The sequence below is a fragment of the Equus przewalskii genome, chromosome 1 (genome assembly GCF_037783145.1).
Source record: "Equus przewalskii isolate Varuska chromosome 1, EquPr2, whole genome shotgun sequence".
Classification (NCBI taxonomy): Eukaryota; Metazoa; Chordata; class Mammalia; order Perissodactyla; family Equidae; genus Equus; species Equus przewalskii.
This window is the reverse complement of record NC_091831.1, coordinates 28,321,399-28,344,772: the sequence shown is the minus strand read 5'-3', so window position 1 is coordinate 28,344,772 and position 23,374 is coordinate 28,321,399. Positions and strand designations below refer to the sequence as shown.

Below are 23,374 nucleotides of genomic sequence, written 5' to 3'. Positions count from 1 at the left end.
TAAGATAGCAACTAAGACGGGGCAAGAAGTGCGCAACGGAAAAGTAACTTTTGAAAATGAATAGTGGTCTAGAGGTGGTGGTATTAATAGCTTTTTATGTTTTAAAACAACTTTCTTTAATGTTGTTATTCTACATTAGAACCACCTTTGTTTTTTAAGCCAAACTGGACAGAGTTGGGCACAATCTGAAAGTTTTTACTCCTTCAATTCCTTACATTTTTTCCCCTTTCTATTTAACAGCTTAAGCGGTTCAGGGAAGTTTTTCATTCACAGGTCTCAGATCCTACCAAGAACAGGCCAAACTGCAATACTGTGCCTGTGTACATAGCCTAGACCTAACCCAGCCCCTGCCATGAGCAGGCACCCTTTTCTGTGTCATTCGGCCTGTATCTAGTCATAAACTATGGTTGACACTTGGACCAAGGGCCTTCTTTTCGGGTCTGAGCTCCCTTCTCCACATTCGATTTTCTACGAGCCCTGAAGCCCAACAACCTCTAGAAAACGAGTGAGAGGATGAACGTCCACAAGAACCTTCTGCTAGACCACATAGTGGACATGGTCCTAGACCTGGACCGGAGGAGGCCTCCAAAGCCACAGACCAGCCGGGCTCCTCTGGGACTGAGGCACCGTGGCAGTCAGTGTCTGCGAAAAGACACAATTAAAAGCTTAAGGGAGTGCTTAAGATGGCTAATTGTGAGGAGCCGCCCACGGGGAGGGTGCAAACTCAGAGATGCTCTCTGGAGGCTTCCTGGCATGGGGGCCTCCGAGAGGAGGAAGGCGCTCGGGGAGGGGTCTCGGCGGAGGCCGGGTGTGGGCCTCGCAGTTCGGGGTGCGACCTTTCCCGGGACGCGGGCCGGCCCGGGGCGGGGAGCGGGCGGGCGAGCGGGCGCTTACAGGTCGGTGCCGAGCCGCGTGAAGCCGGAGTTGAGCGAGGCCCGGGCTATCCGGCGCCAGAGCAGGTCGCAGCTGGTGAAGCGCCGCAGCCAGCGGCACACCTGCGCCAGGCGGCCGAGGGCCTGCATGTCCAGGTAGGAACAGATGAGCAGCAGCAGCTCCTCCGGCAGGCGCCAGAGCGCGGGCCCCGCCGCGGGCCGGCCGGCCGGCTCCCGAGTCGCCGCCTCCTCCTCGGCCGCCGCCGCCATGGCCACCCCTGGCCCCGCGATGCGGCCCCATGCCTGACCCCTTCGTCCCTGCGCTCTCCCCGGCCTTGCGTCCTCCCGCCGCCCGGTCCTGACCCTCCATGCCTCCTTCTTCCCATCATCTCTTCCCTTGGCCTCCTTCCCCGCCCCTGTGCTCCCCTCAGCTCCCCTCGCGATCCTTCTCGCCCCTTCCTCCACGCTTCCGCCTCCCTCTCTTCCCGCCCCCGGGCCTGCCCTCGCTCCCGCCTCGGCCCCCAGCCCCGCTGCCTCCGTCGTCTTCTGCGGCTCCGGCTGCCCTTCCGCCCCGCTTCCTCTTCCGCCTTGCCCTGCTCCCGCTTTCCCCTTCCCCTTCCCCTTCCTTCGCTTCCCTCTCGCGACCCTCCCTTCCTGCAGTTTCCTCGCCTCCCCGCCCTCGCCCTCGCCGGGCCCGCCGTTCCCGGGGGGCCCCCAGCGGCCCTGGCTGCCCATGAGCGGCCGCGGGGCCGGCCCGACGCGGAGCCGAGCCCGAGCCGCCGCCGCCGCCGCCCCGGGAGGAGGCGACACCATGTCGGACCGGGTCACATGGGGCGGCGCGGGCCGAGGCCTGGGCCCGCCCCTCACACCCGCAGCCGTGGAGCGGCTTCGGGGTGCGGGCCAGGGCTGCGGAGTGGACCCCCTCCCCCGTCCCCGGGGCCGCCCGGAGCGGCTGGTGGAAGCACATGCATTCAGACGGCCGGCATGCGAGGCGGCTCAGGGCCTGGCCAGAGGCCTCAAGAAGAGCTTCTGCCTTTAAGCAGCAGCTGTTTGCAGCCCCTGCCCTCAAGAAGCATCCACATGGGTACCCATCCCTCTCTGCGGGCCCTTCTCTTCCTCGGGTGATGCCTCCTTTCCACAGGCCACATACCAGGGCCTCACCAACTGCAGCCCCAGAAGTTGGCAGGTTCCTTAACCCGGGCTCTCATGCAGAATGTGAACCTCGGTCCTGGCATTGAGCTGGTATTTTAGATATTTGGGGAGGTTGCAGTCCTCTAGATCCTGAATCCATAACTCCCCAGTCATGCATCAGTACGTGGCAAATAAGTACGTGTTCCTATTAGTCACCACACAAGTGCAAGAGGTTTCTCTAAGGTCACCCAAGAGCCCTTTCCCACACCACCCCTTCCATTCAAAGGGCACGAATCTGAAGGGAGAGCTGAGAAAAACGTACTGAAGTCTAGACATGCCGTCCAGCACGGTCCCCCCAGTCACACGTTGGTTATTAGGGATTTGAAATGTGGCTGGTCCAAATTGAGGTGTGCTATAAGTGTGAAACACACACCAGATTTTGAAGACTTATACAAGAAAAAGAATGTGAACTATCTCGTTAATGATTTTATATTAATTACATGTTGAAGATTTTTGATACATCGGACTAAATAAAATATTTTAATGTAACTACTAGAAAAATTTGAGACTATACATGTGACTTGTATTTGTGGCCCACATTATTTTTCTATTGGATAGCACTGGGCTGGGCAGTAAGATTTGGGGGGGGGCGTGGGCAGGGGGAGAGGCCTACCCCTGTCTGTCTATCCTGTACCCTGAATACTGATAGGAAGAATTTGAGGGTTTTATTTTGTATTTACATTTTAAGACCCATGTTCAAGGAGCAAGAGTGAATCAGAAATCAACTCTGGAAATTATTCAACGTCTAGCATAGCCCAGGAGAAACCTAGGGAAGTAACTACACTGCATTATGGTGCTCCAGGAGCGTCATGTAACAAGGTCAGACCGGAATCTGGCTTTGCCCTAGAATTACTTTTTGATCTCAGCAAAACAACAACAAAAAAACCCTCAGTCTGTAGTGAAGATAATGTCTCTGCCTTACTTTCGAGGGATAAATGAGATGATCCCTGTAAAATGCTTTGAACTTCTCTAAGAAAACTCTCAATAATAGTTACAGGTCAAATCCTGTTACAAAAAATACCCTTACAAAAAAAAAAAAAAAGGAAAAATACAACAAAAGCTTTGTGTAGAAAAAGATTTCTAAACTCCAGCCAGTGGTTTACTTATTAAAAGCAATATTTGATACAACATTTCAATACAACTAAAGAATTTAGACCATCTCTTAGAGATCATTATAAAGAAATTTACTTATTCAGACTGTTAAAAAGGCTGTAGATGAGGAATGTTGCAAATTGAGGTCATGTCATCAACTTAACATTTATTGATTTTGCTACATTTGTGTACTGTGAGCCACTCTGGAAGGAAGACAAAGATGAATACAGCATATGGTTCCTACATTTTATGTTCAGATTTGTGTTAGACACATTTGTAAATTCTTACTGTTTGACAATTTTTTAACTATTCCTTTACACAGAGTAAAGCTGAGTAGTTCATCCACCTTGTACCTAGTAGTTTTAGTGGAGGACTTGAAGGCATAGAAAATTATTTAATTAACCCAACATAAATCAAGTCAGTATTAAAATCCACAATTGCACAGGTACAACTTACTCTTTACCCCATGTTGCCTTCATTGATGGAGAAATTAAACTATCATTTAAAAACATCAAATCACCCTCTTTCACACCCAAACTAGAGATCAAGTGAACTGTTTAAGCTAGAATTTATGGTTTAATGATTTCCAAAAAGAGCCAAAGTACTCACTATGCAGAAAGGCAAAGCCAAAAATGGAAAATTGGCATATATTCTGTTATTTGGTGGTGATGTGTATCCCTAAATTACTGAGCATTTAAAAAAAAAACCCTTACAGTTTAGTCTCAGCTCAGAGAAGCAGCTAGAATTTTTCATCAACCTTCCCTCCCCCTCTAAACAAAACAATCCAATTTGGGGTTTCCCAAAATTGAAAAAAACTGCATCACAAAAAAGCACTTTTAAAATTCTTCTTTGGGACAGGGTATTTTAAAAATTCAACTGTAGCTGAAAAGATGAGTTTGTAACAAAAGTAAATGCGTATCTTCATGGAGAACCTGAATAGCATTTTACTATCAAAGAAAATAAATATATTAATAGCCAGAAAAAAAGGAGGATAGAGTACAATGGACTTAAGAACATCTTTAAGAAAAGCCATCAACTCCCTTGAAATTCAAATCCAGGAATCAATGAAAATGAAATAATATAGGAGGGTAAAATTTACCTTTACTTTTATAAAGCTTTTTATAAAAAAGCTTTATTAATAAGTAAACTGAAAACATTAGACAACTTTAAGAATTAGACTACTTTAGAATGGCAAAATTGTGGAATTCATAATATATTAAAACTTAAGACAATATAAATTACATACTGGGTATTTAGAAACACTAATAGCAGTTTATTTTTAAGGAGGATATTTAAGTATACAGATACAAAGTGTTTTGTGTATGTCCATGTAAGTGACATACATAATAGTGATTATTGCTGTTATAGGTAGTATATAATGTATGTTTAGCATTGTAAAAAGGCTAGAATTGTACGTTCAGTCCGTTCTTATAAACATAGGTGACAATCTCACACAGGAGTCTGTTCCCACCCATAGTAGCCAACATCCACATGCCCATTTGGTTAAGCCCTCAGAGCCCCAGCCTTTAATTTTAAAAGTAGGCATATTTAACAGGGGAATTATTCTGAGATGAGTGAAAAAGAGATTATTTTGTGAATGACAAATTTCACTGTCATACATTGGCTCAGATACTCACCATTATTCCTCTATAATAGTAATAGCTGATATTTATTGAGCACTTACTATATATCAGAAACTATCATTAGAGCTTTCCATGTATTGTCTGACTTATTCCTGTCAACAATCATAGAAGGAAGAGAACTATTAACCCATTTTTTGCAGAAGATGAAACTGGGGTTTATGGTGACGTGGTTCCTAAATGGCAGAGCAGATAGCAAATGCAGACAGTCTAAGCCCAAAGCTTGTCTCTGAACCATGCCTTCACCATACACAGCAGGAAATGGAATAAGGCACAGAATTCAGGGTCCTCTGAGGATCGCTTACAACTAATAAAGACACAGCCAATAATACTATACTTTGCCTCTGGCCATCAAGCAGTTCTGGTATCTAAATAAAAGCTGTTTCTAAGCAACGAAAGTAGCCCCTGTTCTCGTCTCAGTTGCTTTTTAAGAGTTAACCATGTAGACCTACAACCTCTTAATGCTCTTCATAATCTTTCTGGAAAACTTGAAAGGGATTTGTAGGAATTAATATATCTTACAAAAGAACATTTAACTGAAGTTTAGTAATTCCTTCATTTTGCTTCCACTTTATTTTCTTCAGTTAAATTTAAGTAACAAAATATATATATGTCATGTATTATATGAGCCTTTTTTAATAAATTTGTCCCTATCTGTATATATGCAAAGGGAGATTTTGTAGAATGAGGTTAATAATGGTTATTTCTAGGTAAGAGAATTTTTGGATTTTGCTTTGTACTTATCTGTATTTCTTGATTTTTTTTTTAGTAAGAAACGTGTCACCTTTATAAAATCAATAAAGTCTCTCAAAAAGAAAAAGAGTTGTCGTGAGTCCAAACACACCGTGCAACAAGAACGTTGGAGATTCTAAGCCTAGGTCATTGCTACAGTTTTTAACTAGCCACCTAAGTTTCTTCGAACTTTATTTATTCCATTTAAAATGTGTATCATGTAATAGTAAAATAAAGAACAAATTAGAGTATTAGAAACAATAAGAGGCCTACAGTGAATGTTGTATCTACAAATATTTCAGCATCTCATAAATAGAAGGGTAGAGGCTAGTGTTGTTTTCAGAAATTATCTATCAAGTTGGTAGTTTATATTCTGAAATCCTGTTTAAAAACACCACTAAGATCTGCTCTGTTTTTCTGTGAATCTACTACCTTTGTCATATTCAAAGATAAAATATTTTTATTTCAAAATGAAACTATTTAAAGTACTGTTTAAAAATAGTTAACCTTATGCAGAAAAGACTAGAAGGAAATATGACCAAATACCAGACATGGATGCTTATGAGAAGCAGAATTATGGGTAGTTCTTTTTGCTGTTGCTTTACACGTTTCTACATTTACTAAGTTTTCTGCAGTGAGCATGTATTACATAGATAATTGGGGAGGGTTTTTTTACCCTTTTTTTTTTTTTTTTTTTGCTGAGGAAGATTTGCCCTGAGCTAACATCTGTGCCAATCTTCCTCTGTTTTTAATATGTGGGCTGCCACACAGCATGGCCACTAACAGAGTAGTGTAGGTCTGTGCCCGGGAACCAAACCCGGGCTGCCACCAAAGCGGAGCGCACTGAACTTAACCACTAGGCCACCAGGGCTGGCCATCAGTTGGTTTTTTTTTTAAAGAAAAAAGCCTAAGAGATGTTTACACCTAAACATAAGAAATCGTTTAATTTAAGCTAGCTCATTTTAATATTTTAAAAGTTCACTTTACAAATCTCCCATGCAGAAGAATTCCAAATAATTTATGTTACACTTTACCTTCAAGGAGGTGGAGCATAACTCCCCACACACACATACTCCTAAGAGGGCTGAATATAGTGACTTCCTTCCAAAGAGTACAATATGGAAGGAGCAGGAGAGTAACTTTACAGTGGAGAGGGCTGACGAACACTATTTCAGCCAGGTGATCAAGTTCAGTATCGACAGTGGTAAACCATGCCAATAGTAGGTGCCCTTGACATAATAGGATGCAAATGATGCTTTATCTCTGTGGTCTTCCTTCCCAAAACCCACAATCCCAGTCTAATAATGAGAAAAACATTGGACAAATCCCAACTGAGGAACATTCTGTAAAACTACCTGACCAGGATTCCTCAAAAATGTGAAGATCATCAAAAAACAAGGAAAGGCTGAGAAACTGTCACAGCCAAGAGGAGCGAGGAGACATGGCACCCAAATGTAATGTGGTGTCCTCGAACAGAAAAAAAGAAAGGACATTAGGTAAAAAACCAAGGAAATCTGATCAGTCCATTAATTGTTACAAATGCACAATACTAATGTAAGATGTTGATAATGGGAGTATTTGGGAACTTGCTATACTGGCTTCACAATTTTTCTGTAAATCTAAATCTGTTCTACAAAATAAAGTTTTTAAAAGAGGCTCATTTTAGCCTTTTGTGACTTAGAAAATCTCTGCAAAAATTGTAATGCCCGTGAAGCCAGTGTGTTTCCTGAGTTTTAGAGATGTGTGACATTATGAATCCCTATGCTGTCACCCCAAATGCAAAGGACAAAAGTCGAAATAATGTCCCATAAGTCATCTCCAACAAAAAGAAAACTACTACCTAAGATTTCTAGTTATTCAAATTACAGCTGTACTAGAAAAAGTCATTTTTGAAAGGGTCAAATATCATTCCAAGAGAATGTCCTGACTTTACGACTGTGAGAAAACAGACATCTCCAAGCACTAATTTTTATATAAAGTATATATATATATATGTATTTAAATATATATTATGTAAGTATACACATATGTATACAAAATTTAAGGACCATCTGTCTATAACGGGTAGAAGAGCAAGTAAGGGGGTGGGCAGGATAGAAATTTACTGTGTAACTTTGTAGGGAAAAGAAAACAAGTTTCCAGACCTGCCAGTTAAGTAATGCCGTCGTTAGTCTGATATAGCCTTTTTCATGGAAATAGGTGGTGTTCAAATAGATTTTGAACAAAATATAGAGCACACCGTCAGCATTAGGATCTCAGATCAATTCCTTTATTGCCAAGTGGCATCAGAATTGGTGATTTTTCTGATCTCTGTCGATCAGGAGACTGAGTGATGTGGCAACAGATGATGGAACATATCAAACTTGCAGGTGAAGGGAACAACAAAATCTTGTGAAATTTTCATGGTTACCTAGGGATTTCTTTACATTAGTAAATGCATGCATACATAAAAATAAAGTTACCACTGAGGAAGCAACCCAAGTGCTCATCAACTGATGAATGGATAAAGAAGCTGTGGTAAATAGATACAATGGAATACTACTCAGCCATAAAAAAGACAAAATCGTCCCATTGCAACAACATGGATGGACCTTGAGGGTGTTATGTTAAGCAAAATAAGCCAGACAGAGAAAGACAAACATCATATGATTTCATTCATATGTGAAAGATAAATTAACTCATGGACAAAGAGAACAGATTAGTGGTTACCAGAAGGGAAGGGAGTTGGCGGGTGGTCATAAGGGGTAAAGGGGCACATACACATGGTGGTTAACAAATCATAACATACAACTGAAATTTCACTATGTTATAAACTTTATGACCTCAATAAAATAAAAAGAAATAGTCACCACTGAGATAGAATATAAATAAATATGATCTTATGTATTCTTTTCCCACGAAAGAATGATAATTAAGCTCTAGACAAAATTTTCTCTTGAGCATCTTCAGTTCTTCTGGAAGAAAGTGCCAAGTCAAATATAAAAATCTTCTGATTCTATAATTTTTTTTCTGAAGATTTTATTTTTCCTTTTTCTCCCAAAGCCCCCCGGTACATAGTTATGCATTTTAAGTTGTGGATCCTTTCTAGTTGTGGCATGTGGGACACTGCCTCAGCATGGCCTGACCAGCGGTACCATGTCCGCACCCAGGATTCGAACTGGCGAAACCCTGGGCTGCCAAAGCAGAGCTTTCGAACTTAACCACTCGGCCTCAGGGCCAGCCCCAATATAATTATTATTATTACTTAAGAATGCCTAACTTCAAGTAAATTTTTCATTTAAGACATTCATTACACCAAATGAAACCACAGGATAAATTTATTTATCTTGTCGTAGGTTTTGGGTCCTGTTAAAAACATGAAAAGCACAAAAGGCAACTTTTCTAAAGTTTTATTCTGTGACGTTATTTTGAATAGAGGGTGTTATGTTCAGTTGTTAAATATAAACAAAAGTTTGAATGTGAATGGAATAAGGATGGGTCTTACTTGTTTTAGTTTTTACTTTAGTAAAAAAAAATGTGTATTATACACACACACGCTCATATACTAAGTAAAGATCAATTATGGCCTTTGGACCAAAATTTAACTGTTATCCTTTGAGAACCTCTGTCATTGCTTCAAAAAAATTATATGTTCTGTATAGTGTACCTTTTCCCCTTTCTTAGAGCAACTGTTTCGAATACAAATGGAGAGATGAATGAGAAAAATCCCCTACATTTAAAATCCACCATGGAGAGAAAAGCAGGAAGAAGTCCAAGCTAGCCCCTGGGGACCTTCCCAGGTTCAGTAACTGACCTGGAAACAAGGAGTGCAGCTTGAGCTCTTCTCCCTTTAGCAGTGCAAGCGCTAGTCAGAGAAGTTTGCAAACACATGGAGCTGGGCAAGACCACCTGCTCCTCACACAGGACCATGGCCGCTGGACCACCAACTCTGTTGCTTCAAGTCAACACCAGCTCCCTTTCACAACAGGTGACAGGCTTTCTGCTGGAACAGTTTCCCGGCAAGAGCGTACGCAAAGAGAACTAAACCTCACATCTGTGATAGAAGCTCATAAATTAGGAGCAAAATGGGCAGATTAAAAAGCTGAAGCCGAAGTCAGTCTGATAGAACCAAACAATAATCGCAGAGGTATCAGCACTGACGAGACAGAGTTAAGAATTCAAATCATCACTTGGCGAGGGCATGGGCCTCTGAGTGCTATGGAGCCACCAAGAAGTAGAAAGGAGGTTTTGCCCAGGTGCTCAGGCATTCCTTAAGCTTGATCAATCTCGGTGGGTGTGTGGCACAACCCAGGAGGTTTAGTGTATACTCTCTCAAGATCTCCATCTCTTGGACCACTCGGCACTGGGAGAGGAGTCACAACCGTCAGGCCCCACAGCTTGCCTAGCTCTTCCAAGAGTTGAGGTCAACTACAAGTATCGATTTCTCCTATTTGAGTCCTTACTCATGTATGAGATAGCACGTTGAATCAGTGTTCAATCAAAGGTGTTGTAAAACATATTTCATATTTGTAGTAAGAGAAAGTTAATATCAGCTATTAGAAGGAAATTTTCAATTCAGTACCCTATGTCGACATACATAGGGAAACCAATGAACAGCAGTTTTCAATGTTTAAGCAGTTAGGTCACGACGCAATCTAGGGCAGATCCACGATGAGACTGAGAGGAGGTGGCTGAAAGCCTTGACATCATACAACTTCCATAATGCTGTTTTTTTGAAACCTATAAACCCACATCCTTTTGGGTAACTCTTTAAAGTTGTAAAACTTTTAGAAAATAAAATTTTAAAATTCCTTGAAGAGCCTTCTGTGTTACAACTAAAATCATTTATTCAATAGTACCCAAGATAGAGTCATAGAAACAACCTGGGAGGAAACAAGCCACTGATAGAGAATAGAAGTGTTTGGAACAAATATATTCCAAACTATTTAAATAAATCATGGAACATCCATAGAATAGAATAATAAGCAGCTGTGAAAAAGAATGAAGAAGTCCATATGCATTGGTATAGAGGGATCTCTAATAAACGTTAAGCGAAAAAAGCAAAATGCAGAACAATGTGTATAATGCCATCTGTGGGGGGGAGCTATACTTGTGTGATTTGACTTTTGTGTGCCAAATATCTCTGGAGAAATAACACAAAAGCCTAGTACCAGTGTTTGCTTCTAAGGAGGGGAACTGGGTGGATGAGGGACAGGGTTTCTTTTCACTATATACTATTTTATACCTTTTGAATTTTTTTTTTTTTTTGAGGAACATTAGCCCTGAGCTAACATCTGCTGCCAATCCTCCTCTTTTTGCTGAGGAAAACTGGCCCTGAGCTAACATCCATGCCCCTCTTCCTCTACTTTACATGTGGGACCCCTACCACAGCATGGCTTGCCAAACGGTGCCATGTCTGCACCCGGGATCTGAACCGGCGAACCCCGCGCTGCTGAAGTGGAACGTGAGCACTTAACTGCTGCGCCACTGGGCTGGCCCCATACCTTTTGAATTTTTAACTATTAAATATTTGTATTACCTATCATATAATAGGCTTTATCCCTAAAAAAAAGGTCACTCTCTAAAAAAGCAAAAGATCATTTTCGAGCATATTTTGGGTCATTGCAGAGGCCATAATGAAAGAAATTGCCATTACTTTGCAAAGGAGAGCTATAGTGAAGAAGGGGGGTGGGGGGAATTTGCAGTGTATTAACTGGGATGTCAGAAGGTTGATCAAAATTAGTACCGAGATTGTGAAAATTTGATAATTCCTGACAGAAGGAAAAAGAATAAAGTCTGTCTCATTGCATTTAAGTAAGCAGTAAGCAATGATAATGTTAAGAAAAAGGACTAAACAGGGAGAAAATATTGGAACTCAATTAAAAATTATAAAAAGAGAAAAAAATGATTTGTGAAATAAAGTTTCAGAATGTTTTAATGTCACAATAAAATGTAGAAATAAATTTTCAGATGAACTCCATCTGAATCCAGCAATCAGTAAAACAATTTCACTTCCTTAAAATGCTTACACAAACACACCCCTAAAACACACGCATTCAGACACACACTGTAAGCAGTCCATAAGACCATTAAGACAATTGTGGACTTTTATGGCTATTTCTTTTTTAGGGGTCCTTCTTTGCATTTTTACTGCCGTAAATTTACCTCTTCAAGTCACAACAATGAAGATTGAGCTTTCTTTCTTTTTCAGTTTTGTTCCCAACCAAATCTTTTGTACATTTCTGGAATTTAAGCCACCTCAGTTACTGCTACTTATCTGTAACACCATTGCTTTGAAGGATTAAAGCAGGTTTCTTGTAATACACTTAGATCAAGAGTTATCTGAGTCGAGAAGAATATCCTATTTGAGTTGGGGATGGAGAATCTTTTTTTTTATTTCTTATTTTCTATTTATTTATTTATTTTTTGATCTTGAGTTGTTTTGATTTCCCCTGAGAGCAGTAATCTTGAGCAAGTGATATTTTTTTTAAAAAGCCCCAGACACACCACAAAACATTTCAAGTGATTTTAACTCCTGAATGAGGTTGGGCTACCTGAGTGATTCTCTCTCTTCTCTTCTTTGGCAGAAAGGATTAGAAACCTCCACAGAACTTGCTCTCTATTAAAGTGGAGTGCTGTGCATTCATTGGCAAGAGGTGAATTGTTTTCAGATTACATGCGAAAGAGCGTGTGTGTGTTTCTTTCCCACATCAAAGACTTGGATGGAAGCAGTTCTGAGTATTGCCAGGGATGCAAGAATTGGTGCTAAAGTGATTAACAAAATTGCTTTCCTGCAAAAGAAGCACAAAACATTACCTAGGGATTAGAGGAGGAGAGGCCAAGATTAAAGGTGATGTTGAATTTTGGGTGGAATATCTTATCCATCTTTTTCAAATCGTGCTTCAAGGATTCTGTGGCCCCTCCTTAAGGAAACCTGAACAAATCAAAGTCTTGCTTTCTCAAGTTTTGTACACAGGGGCACCGACAAGGTGGAATTAAAACTGCTAACATAAGCAGCACTCACTGGTGACCTCCGTATCTTTACCGCACACGACAAATACCTTTTGAATGTATTTTATTCAGCACACACCAATGACTCCATTGATCGAAGATTTTTTCATTTGTAATTGGTTTGTGTGTCCACCTGTTAGACTTATGATAGTGTTTTATAGAATTTCTGGAGTTGTTTGATTTTAGTAAATCTTGTGTTACTTAGTATAGCATCCGTTTTTAAACATATCTTTCACAGCCAAATCCTTCATCTAGCCAAACTGTTAAAAAAAAAACAAAAAAAAGCCATACAACCTACATTTTAAATAGTGATGGGAAGATCATACAGCAAACCTTACAATTCCTAGTTTACGAAATTATTTTAAGGCGTATCTCTGCAATGACATTCTCTGTCACTTAGCATTTTTTCGCCTCTTTCCAAAACTGAATTTAGGCCTCCCTTCCTCTAAGAAATCCTCCTGACTTTAGTCTCACAGTCAGAGACAGGCAGAAACATATAGGTACATGCAACTGTTCTGGTATGAATAGACTTTTTCTTCCTCTTTGGTTTATTCCTTTAAAACACTGAAGTCCAAAAAAGAAATAAAACGCATATCTGGATAAGTGGCAAAAAACATAAAGTTGAGTGTAATAAGCAAAATAAATAAATTCCGAGCCGTATATACAGTATGATACCATTTATAAAAAAAGTTAACACTACAAACTATATAGTTCTTTAGGGACCATACACATATATGTAAAAGTACTGAAAATAGAACAGAGTTATACACCTCGGACTCATGGGAGTGGCTGCCTCTTGCGAAGGAAAGTGGGAAATGAGATTGGGGGTAGTGGCGAAAGGGAGTTTTAGCTACATCTATAACGCTTATTTCTTTTAAAAGAAAAAAAAAATTAAGCTAAGACGATTCACTGAGGCATAGTTGGGGATGTGAAGTGCCGCTGAAATTCTTGTTTAAAAAACACAGCAGAGGTTTGAGACCTCATGTCTGTCCTCATATTCACATACGTTCACATAACGTGTAGATTTTTTTGGTCCGACGCTAGTTCTGTCTCACTTTCTTTATAAGAACAGCAAAACTGGTTCAAATTAGTTAAATAATTGAGAATAGTTGTGACCTCCTCTTTCCCCACAATAACATTATCCTCATAAATTAACGCACTGTGGTGACGGAGCTTGATCTTTGTGTGGGTTCTGTAAGGAATAAGACATGCCGGGAGTCCTCAGCAAAGAGGATAAATAGGTGAATAAATAAGCAGTGTTCGCTTGCCAGCCTGCCTGCCATAGTCTGTGGGTGTTTTCATTTTGAAGTGATTTCTTGAGGTTGCCTATGTGAGTTCTTCGCTTTCAGGAACTTGTTGAGAACAATCATTTTTTATCTGTCTTTCCCTTGGGGTCCCGTAAGGTCACTGGACATAAGATAGCTGTGAAATTTGACATTGTTCCAATTTAAATGCTTTACTCCAGCAAGTGCAAGACTGTGGACGCTTCGGTGTGGGGATTGCCACGGCCAGGCCGTTTCTGAGACTCGCCAGCCCTCCAGGCTTCAAAGCCTGCCATCCTTGATCTCACTAAAGAATGTTTTTGAATTCTATGTCCATCTAGTGGTTGCCTGCAAAGATCTACTTGGCTTTTTCTTTCTTCCTTTTCTTTCACACTTGATCAGTGAGATTCTGTTTGTGATGGGGGTTTTGCCCCCCTTGGTCTTTAATTCTTTCACAGGTGGTTTCAAAGTGTCTATCCTTAGCCACTGCTTTCTATAAACAAGCAGGAATTCGCGAACCGCAGTTACTGATGGCTCTCCTCACAGAGCAATTCTCCCCTCACTTTGAAAATAGACTGTTTTGTGGACAGTAAAGTACAGTTCTTTTTCACAGATGAGATTAGAGGCTTGAGGGGAGGCTGGAGGGAGGGGAGTTTGTTTCTTTTCTCTCTCTCTCTCTTTTAGACTGGAGAGCCTTTGTGCTGTAACTCATTTTAGCAAATGCAAGAACTTTGCTTATTTTACACTCAGTTGCACCTTTGGTTAAAGATGACATGGCTCTAAGCAGAAGGTGCTGGGAATTTGCAGATTTCGTCACTAATTCTAACGTCTCCAGCATCCCAAGTATAAGGTTAGGAGTTGAAGATCAGGGAGTGACAGGAGCTAATGTGGTTGCATATCCAAGGGATCAAATTATATTAATTCTACCTGAGAATTTTGATGTGCCACGAGAGTTGAGATATCTATCTTATCACCTCCTTCACTCTCTGGGCTGAAAAATCTTTCCCCAGCTCTCACTTCCTTTGATTTGAAGTTTCAGAAGGAGTGGGATTCAGTCTCTTATCTGTAGCAGCTGTTGGTCTTTTCAGTTTTCAAATGGATCCTTAAAGTTGGGGAGTTGATGGATTTATACTACCCTGAATTCTGTGAGAAAAAAATAACGGAGGCCAAGCGTTATCACTTGGTTCCTAACACATCAACAGTGTTAGGGAATATGTGTGTCTTGAGCCACTGTGACCTCTAGAAAAATGGGGGCACGTATTGAATTAAAGTCATTGCCTTTGTTCCAGCTCAAATTAAAACAATAAATACTTTTAATATTTTAAAATACTTTTGCTCTTTATAAATGTAACACACTTTATTAGAATCAATTTAAAAAAGACAAATCGTGTTCAAGCGGCATTGTTTATAATAGCAAAAAACTGAAATTAAGGAACCTAAATGTCCATCAATGGGCAACTGGCTAAACAAACTATAGTGTATCCATCTATAGAATAATATGTAACAATTAAAAAGAGCGAAACTGGAAAAGAGTGACACAGAAACATGTCTAAGAAATACTGTTGAGTGAAAAAAAAGTTGAAAGCTGATATTACAAAAATTATATGTATAAAACAATCACATAATTTTAGTGGGTTCAGGTACACATGTATATGAGATTGAGGAAGGTGATCAAAGGGGATTTTAACCTTATCTGTAATGTTTTACTTTTTTACAAGGAGAATGTATTTATATAATTCTCATGTAATTAAAAATAATTTTAAGTGATTTAAAAAACTAAATAGCAGATAACTAAAAAGAAAAGAATAAAATCACCTATAATCTGCTACCCAGACTTCCACATAGTCTTTTGTACATATAATTTTCTAAATTTTTTTCTTTTTTTTTTTTTTGCTGAGAAAGATTAGCCCTGAGCTAACATCTATTGCCAATCTTCCTCTTTTTTCTTTGAGGAACATTAGTCTCGAGCTAACATCTGTGCCTGTCTTCCTCCACTTTATATGTGGGTAGCCAGAACAGCATGGCCTAGGATCCAAACTCGCAAACCCAGGCAACCAAAGCGGAGCATGCTGAACTTAACCACTATGCCATGGGGCCGGCCCCTAAACAATTTTTTATTATGGTAAATTTACCATTTTAACCATTTTTAAGTGTACAGTTCAGTGGCATTAAGTACATTCCCGTTGTTGTGTAACCATCACCACTATCCATCTCCAGAAATTTTTCATCTTCCCAAACTGAAACTCTGTACCCATTAAACCATAACTCCTCGTTTCCCCACCCCCAGGCCCTGGTAATCACTATTCTACTTTCCGTCTCCATGTATTTGACTATTCTAGCTACCTCATATAAGTGGAATCATACAACATTTGTCCTTTTGTATCTGGTCTATTTCACTTAGCACAATGTCTTCAAGGTTCATCCATGTGGTAGCATCTGTCAGAATTTTACTCTTTTTAAAGGCTGAATAATATTCTATTGCATGTATGTACTACAATTTGTTTATCCATTCATCCCTCAGTGGACACTTGGGTTATTTCTGCCTTTGGCTATTGCGAAGAACGCTGCTGTGAACACTGGTGCATGAACACTAGCTGTTTGAGTCCCTGCTTTCAGTTATTTTGTATATGTTCCCAGATGTGAAATTGTTAGGTCAAATGGTAATTCTATATTTAAATATTTGAGAAACCACCATACTTTTTTCCACAGTGGCTGCACATTTTACATTCTCACCAACAATGCACAAGGGTTCCGATTTCTCCAAATCCACACCAACACTTGTTTTCTGTTGGTTTTTTTTTTCATAATAGCCATCCTTATAGGTGTGAAGTGGTTATATACTTCTAAAAATTAAAAATTGGCCTCAACTGTAGCTTAACATAACCTTGACATTTTTCTACGCCATTGAATATTCTTCAACAATATCATTTTAATGACTGCATAGCATTCCACTGAGTAAGATATACCATGATCCACTCAATCAATTCCCTATCATTGGAAATTTGGGTGTTTTCAATTTTTTGGCAGTATAAAGAGCATTCCATATTCACATTCCTGACTTTGCTTTAAATTGGCTTATAAATTCCTAACAGTGATATTGCTGGGTCATAGGGCATGTACATTTTTTAAAGCTTTGAAGATCAACAGCCATTTTAGAATTTAGTTTAAAAGAGGGATTGGAGGACAGAAAGAATTGCTACTGCAGCTACGCACTTAAGACCCCAAGGAACCTACTACTTAATCAGTGGAGAAATTCCCGCACACAATGCAAAGAGTGGGCATTGTCTGTTAGCCCTCCCGCAATTCGTCTTTCACCATTGACCTCCATCGAAACCTTCAGCTTAGGAAAAGAATGTGGAAGCCTATTACTAGAAAGCCTGATTCAGTGGTACTCAGGGTGCTAAAATAGTTCTGCATGTGAGCACTTTCCTCTCTGTAGTTCGCTACTGGATGCAGGACCAATCTGAATCTCTTTCGCTTTGCTCATTACTGAAATATGATGCTCTCTCTGGGGTGGAAATTACAGAAGTATTTTATAGCACCCAGGAATAACACAACAGAGAAAACTAATTCAAGAGGAATCATCCAGGAACAAATAACAAGGTGGTAGCTTTCTCCCTCCTGAACTACCTAATTATTAGTTGGTACAGCCTATGCCCCCACAGGGCCCTGGACTTGGAAATCCTGGGCAAACTTTAGTTACATTGATCTCATACTCAGAGACCTCTGCCACCCACAGGCTTCGAGGTCAATACAAACGCCTTTGCTGACCGCTCAGCATTCTGATTTCCCCCGACCTCTCCCTCCTTATTGCCCCAGCATGAAACCTTCCATTCCATCCAGAGTGAACTATTTGCTAAATCTCAAATAAGCAGCATGTGCTGTGGAAAGACCCTTAGACTTGGAGTCAGATAATCTGGATTTGAACCCTGGCTCTGTGATTTCTTTGTTAAATGACCTTGGACAAAATTCCTAATCTTGCTGAGCCTCAGTTCCCTTATCTGTAAAACAGGGATGACAAAGCCTAATTTGCCGTATTATTATGCGTGTGTTAAACTAGACAACGGCATATAAAAGAAGTTAGCACAATGCAAGGGTGTAGTGAGTGTCTGATGGGTGACATGAATGTCCTGTTTATCCTGGCTTTTGAGCCTTTGCTCCCACCTGTTCTCTTTCTGGACAAGTCCTTTCTCATCTGAATCTCACCCATCCATCAAAGCAAACTCGTGTTTTAGCCCCCTTGAAAGCCCTGCCATGAAAATCCTTAGCACTCTCTGACTAGACTACTCATTTGGCGTTGGTCTACACCGCCTGATATTGGTCATAGTTTTTACTGTGTATTTGACTTCTCCAGGTAGCCCGTCAAAGAACAGAAACCATGCTTACTACTTCTCTGCCCCCTCACCTTTCCCCTTCTGCATCAAGAATGTTTTATACATAGTAGATGGTAAATAAATATTTGTTGACTGACCCTTTTCACTCTCCCTACACTTTATGATCTGCCTGTATCAGTAGGACCATGTCAGTCCTTCTGAATGGATTCTCTCCTGGGGCAATTTTTAGGGAGCGCTGATACCAATTTTGCCCCAACAATAATCATAATTAATGTATAGCATTTCCTTGCTTGCAGTAATAGCCTGTAAGTTCAACAGAATGGATATTGTGGTTATTACATCCCTATTTCTCAGACACTCAGAGAGGTCAAGTGATTTGTCCAAGGCCACAAAGCTAGCATATGGCAGAAGTGAAAATTGAACTCAGACCTACTGATTGCAAAGCCCATGCTCTTGGCCTCACATAATAAAACCTCCCTCAATATTTAACTGTTAACATTTGTCGCTCTCTGAAGTAATATTATTGTTAAATTTTAGGTCATTGCCTAAGAAGAAAATGGTGGTGTTCTTGGGTATAGTAACCACCTAAAGAAACTTCTTTAGTGTTTGCAGAGACATGAAAGAATTGTACATGATATGCCAGTTCTCAGGGAAATGTTCCAGGTGAGAACCTTGTGTAAATGATTTCCTTGGGACCCTTAATGGAAGCTGGGCCTTTGGCGGGAAGGAGTTTTTCCCTTATATCTTTAATTGTGACTTAGAGCAGCCTTCTTAGAAATGGTTCTCCCACTTTACTTGTTACCTCTTAGGTGACCTTCTGCCCCCACCCCTTAAGCCTCAGGAGCTTCTGCTCCAAGGCCTTGGCTCTGGCTCCCAGGATTCTTCCCCTGCTGTCACCCTCCATGAGCTAGGGTCCCTCCAGCAAAGGGCACAACCACAGCTCAAGGTCATCCTGGTTAGAAGAGACTCTGAGGGTCATCCTATCACTACACAGTCCTCCAGCACACCAGTGCATCTCCCAGCTACACAGTTCATTCTCTGACAGCTCAGTCGACAGTCTTCAGATTGCGGGAAGATGGGAATCCACAGACAGTTTACCTACAATCCAAAGGAAAGCCATGTCTCTTGGCTACCTCAGTCATTGAGTAAGCAACAGCCTTTCTGTCCAGAGTGTCAGTCTACCTTCTGTCCCAGTAAAAATCCCTGGAAGCCACATGAATCTTGATTTACCTGTTACCTTCAATTCTGTTAATAACAATTGCTTAAACTCATCTCTGCCCTGCCCTCCTTGGACATTTGGGCACTAAAGTTAATTTTGCTGAGTTGCTTCCAGATTTGTTCAACATATATTTGTTAAGAACTACTTCCCAGGTACCTTGCTAAGCACTGGGGGATAAAAAGTGGGCTATAGAACCTTCTCATTTTTTTCTCAACCGAATTCCACTGAAAGCCCCACCTCCTCACAACCATCAAGCCTCCTGTCAGCAACAAACCCCAAGTTGCACAGAGACTATTCTCATCTGAGAGCTTGTTTTTTTCTGAAACGTTTCCATAAACATTAACACAGCAATGACTTAATTACATCTAATTACTCTGGGCCACAATCGGAGTATGATCTCAATTCACACACTATTTTGGTAGATTGTTGCATGTAACCCCAGGCATAATATGTCTTCGTCTTTACCCACATCATTTGGTGAAGCCCTCTCTCCTTTTCTCATGACACTGTTACCACTAGTTTTCCCACACTCACCATTCTGTCTCAAACACTGAGAGTTCAAACATCTCTCCTCCAAAGATCTTAACCTTGAGACTTAGACATTTTCGCTTATTTCTCAACAGTACCCCCTCCTCCCTAGCTGTCCTTTAACACAACATCAACTCAGTCAAATGAAATAAACAAACATTTACAGAGTGAGGAAGCGGGGAAAGATGGGGAGAGGGACACTGTGATTACTGACCCATCCTGCCCCAGCTTTCCCTTACTAAGAGTGTCTTTTGGGTACAAGCTCAAAATGGCAGTTAAGATCAAAGTCTAATTTCTTATGCTTTCCTAAAGACCAGCAATGAATAATTGGGATTTGAAATTTAAAAAACAATACCACTTACAATAGCACCAAAACTCCCGGATAATTAGGTATAAACCTAACAAAACATGTACAGGATCTATAAGTAGAAAACTACACAAGACTGATGAAAGAAAGAAAAGAAGATCTAAATAAATGGAGAGAGATTCCATGTTAGAAGGTCAGTATACAAAATCTACTGCTTTCCTATATACCGGGAATGAACAACTAGAATCTGAAATTTTAAAAAAGATACCATTTAATGGGTTCAGGTGATCAGCACACTAGCTTGGCGAATAGCAGTTTCAACTTGACTACATCCTTTAGTCAGAAGTCCTGGGTTATTGAGGCCTTTCATGTAGTGTCCCAGACCTCATCTTTAATTTTGAGTCAAAGCTGTCCTTTGAGTGATTCTAACCATCCCTGGATTCCTCGGAGGTACTATTTGTGAAGTCTTTTTTTTCCTCCAAGCCTCTTTCATTTAGGTAGCGGCATCTTCCCCGCAGGCTTCCACTCCTCATTTTCAAACCTTCCTGCCTCTCTTGCTTCCAGCTGATTACTGAACTTTGGTCTGACACTTCCAAAGGCACCCCCAACCTCCAGCAAGTCATACTGCCTGTGTCTTGTTTCCCAGCTATTGTCTGCCTTCTCTGTCCTTCACTCCTCTTTCCCTCCAACTCCTTCCTTGCTCTTCCCCAGGGTACAGGCCAGACCTTCAAAAGTGTACTTATCGTGTTTAAGTCATTTTCTCTGAAACAAATATTTGCATATGCGAACCCCACATTTGCCATATGGTTTTTCCTACTTCCCAGCCAAAGGAACTCTCAATTTCATATATATTTTGGGAAATGAAGTTTTCCCCAGATGGTCTCTCCAAAGCACCAAAGCAAGGTCAGGGTTTACGCATTCCTTCAAAAGTTCTGGGCAGAGGTTAGAATTACTCATGTTTTCTTGGTCCCATCAGCAGTTATTTCATCCATGCACCTGATAATGGGACACAACCTGACTCTTTCTTAGCTAAAAACACACCAGAGTTTGAGAGAGATGTTGAACCATAAACTGCCATCCCCAGGGAAGGGAGAGAAACCTGCCCAGTTGCTCAAATAATTTCAAACCAAATCCCCTAAGAATACTTCCACGGGGAGAGAAAAAGAGTATGAATATTAGAAAGATGATGAACCAGGTGTGCCGAAAAGGTTTCTTAGTCATTCTCAGCCCTAGAAGGGGATGGAGACAGCTCCACATGTCTACTGGGAAACATATTTCCCCTTTTAAATCAGGAAAGAAAAAAACAACAACATAGTCTCAAATAGAGAATGTTTTCTTTTGTAACTGGAAGCAAACATCACTGATGGCTTTAACAGCTGCCTGCCAACATGGCCTGAGAAGCAGGCAAGCTCAAACATTTTTTGAGATCAACACATGTACAGACATACAGTATATTAGGTCAAATTATAAATCCAAGAATAAAAGAACAAATAAACAAATTTTAGCTTTCTCTAGGCTTCTGCATCCAATGCCAGCTAAAGTAGACTCTGAAGCAGAGAAATCTAGATTCCAAGAAGGCAGGTCTCCCAGGAGTTCAAGTCAAACCTCCCTCTGGTAGGAAAAGAAGGTGCCGTTGTCGATTAACTGGCTGACGGCTGACCAGGGCCAGGCTGACAGCCCTGCTTAGCCGAGGCTTCCTCATGTCTCAGCCTAGCAGACTCCGAGGGTGTGTGGCAGGTTAACTTTAGGCCTGCCATTGACTTGATCTTTGACCCCAGTAAATCATTTAATATGCCATGTGCCTTTGTCCATATGTTAATGTTTGGTGTAATTCAGATGAGAATTCCAGCAAGTCTGGGTGTGCCACCCATTAGGGCTAAATCATTCCCTTTGGAGATTCTAGGAAGAACCTTCTGGACAGCTGCATTACAGAGAGCTGAGGTATCTGAACAAATCAGATTGAAACGCCTGCATGTGGTGAGACTAGCATCACCTTAATTGTGGCTGAAAATAGAACAAATTTATTCTTTTTTTTTTTAAGATTGGCACAGGAGCTAACATCTGTTGCCAGTCTTTTTTTCCTTCTTCTCCCCAAAGCCCCCCAGTACACAGTTGTATATTCTAGTTGTACGTCCTTCTGGTTGTGCTATGTGGGACGCCACCTCAGCATGGCTTGATGAACGGTGCCATGTCCGCACCTGGGATGTGAACTGGCGAAACCCTGGGCCACCCAAGTGGAGCGCACAAACTTAACTACTTGGCCACAGGGCCAGCCCCAAATTTATTCTTTAGTTATCAAAACTGACACAAGACTTTTGTGATAGTTTTGTCTTAGGGCAAGAAACCCAGCACAGTGTGGTAGGTGGGAGATACTGGATTATTCTCCGGATTCAACCACTATACTAGTTAGGTGACCTTGAACAAGTCACTCAAGGTTGTTCAGACATTAGTTGGTCATGAAATCAATGAAATAGATTGGAACTAAATGTTTTTTAATGAATTCAAGTTGAATAAAACAGAAAATATCAATGCTTAGTCCACAATAAGTATAAGCACTATCACATGTGAGTGTGGAGGTGCGTTTCCTTGGGTCATGATGAACAATAAATTTCTTACTGTGGGTAACAAACAGAGAAGTTTTCCAGCCCGTGGCTTAGACCATGGAGTTTTGATTTCGCCATTTATTGAGTGGAAATAATTCATTTTATACATATACATATATATATACATATTCATGTACACATACATATAATGAGCACCACCGTGTGTCAGGAACAGTGGCATATGACATATACAAGCATGGCAAGACCTTGTCTTCATGGATCCTCGGCTAGTGGGGGAGCCAGTCATAAAAGAAGTACATAACTATTTAACTACCATTGTGATAAGGGCTACAAGAGACTTACAAGTTATGAAGGGAGTGTGTAACATGGGTTCCTAACTTGAGCTGCAGGATCAGGGCCAGCTTCCCCAAGGAAGTGATATAGAAGGAGGCAGAGAGTGATGTAGGTAAAGAACTGAGGGGAAAGCATTCCAGGCAGAAGGACCAGCGAGTGTGAGAAGACCCTGAGGAAGGACTAAGAGGGTCAGGCCCACCTCAAAGATTTCTGTAAGGATTAAATGAGATGACAGTGGAAACACATTGTAAACTGCAGAGTGTTATTCAAATGTGGCATATTATTATTTAAAACAATGAATATAAACAGG

At 40.9% G+C, this 23,374-nt stretch overlaps 1 protein-coding gene and 1 long non-coding RNA gene across 10 annotated transcripts in view; one reads left to right on the top strand and one right to left on the bottom strand.

Moving 5' to 3' along the window:
• FBXW4 (F-box and WD repeat domain containing 4) overlaps window positions 1–2,182 on the bottom strand; it is an 84,537-nt gene extending 82,355 nt beyond the window's left edge. For 2 of the 8 annotated variants that reach the window (XR_011522450.1, XR_011522451.1), the window contains exon 1: window positions 895–1,695. Coding sequence is in view for 3 of the 8 variants with exons in the window: in XM_070558462.1 (XP_070414563.1) it covers window positions 895–1,685 (791 nt within the window). In the remaining 5 variants the exon portion in view is untranslated. Of the gene's footprint in view, window positions 1–894; window positions 1,700–2,022 lie in introns of those variants that run through there. The other 6 variants (XR_011522438.1, XR_011522444.1, XM_070558471.1 and 3 more) reach the window with 6 other exon arrangements.
• LOC103551395 (uncharacterized) overlaps window positions 890–23,374 on the top strand; it is a 33,017-nt gene continuing 10,532 nt past the window's right edge. Inside the window, exons 1-2 of one of the 2 annotated variants that reach the window (XR_011522460.1) lie at window positions 908–1,028; window positions 18,651–18,776. This is a non-coding gene — a long non-coding RNA (uncharacterized lncRNA). Of the gene's footprint in view, window positions 1,029–18,650; window positions 18,777–23,374 lie in introns of both variants that reach the window. The other variant, XR_011522459.1, reaches the window with a different exon arrangement.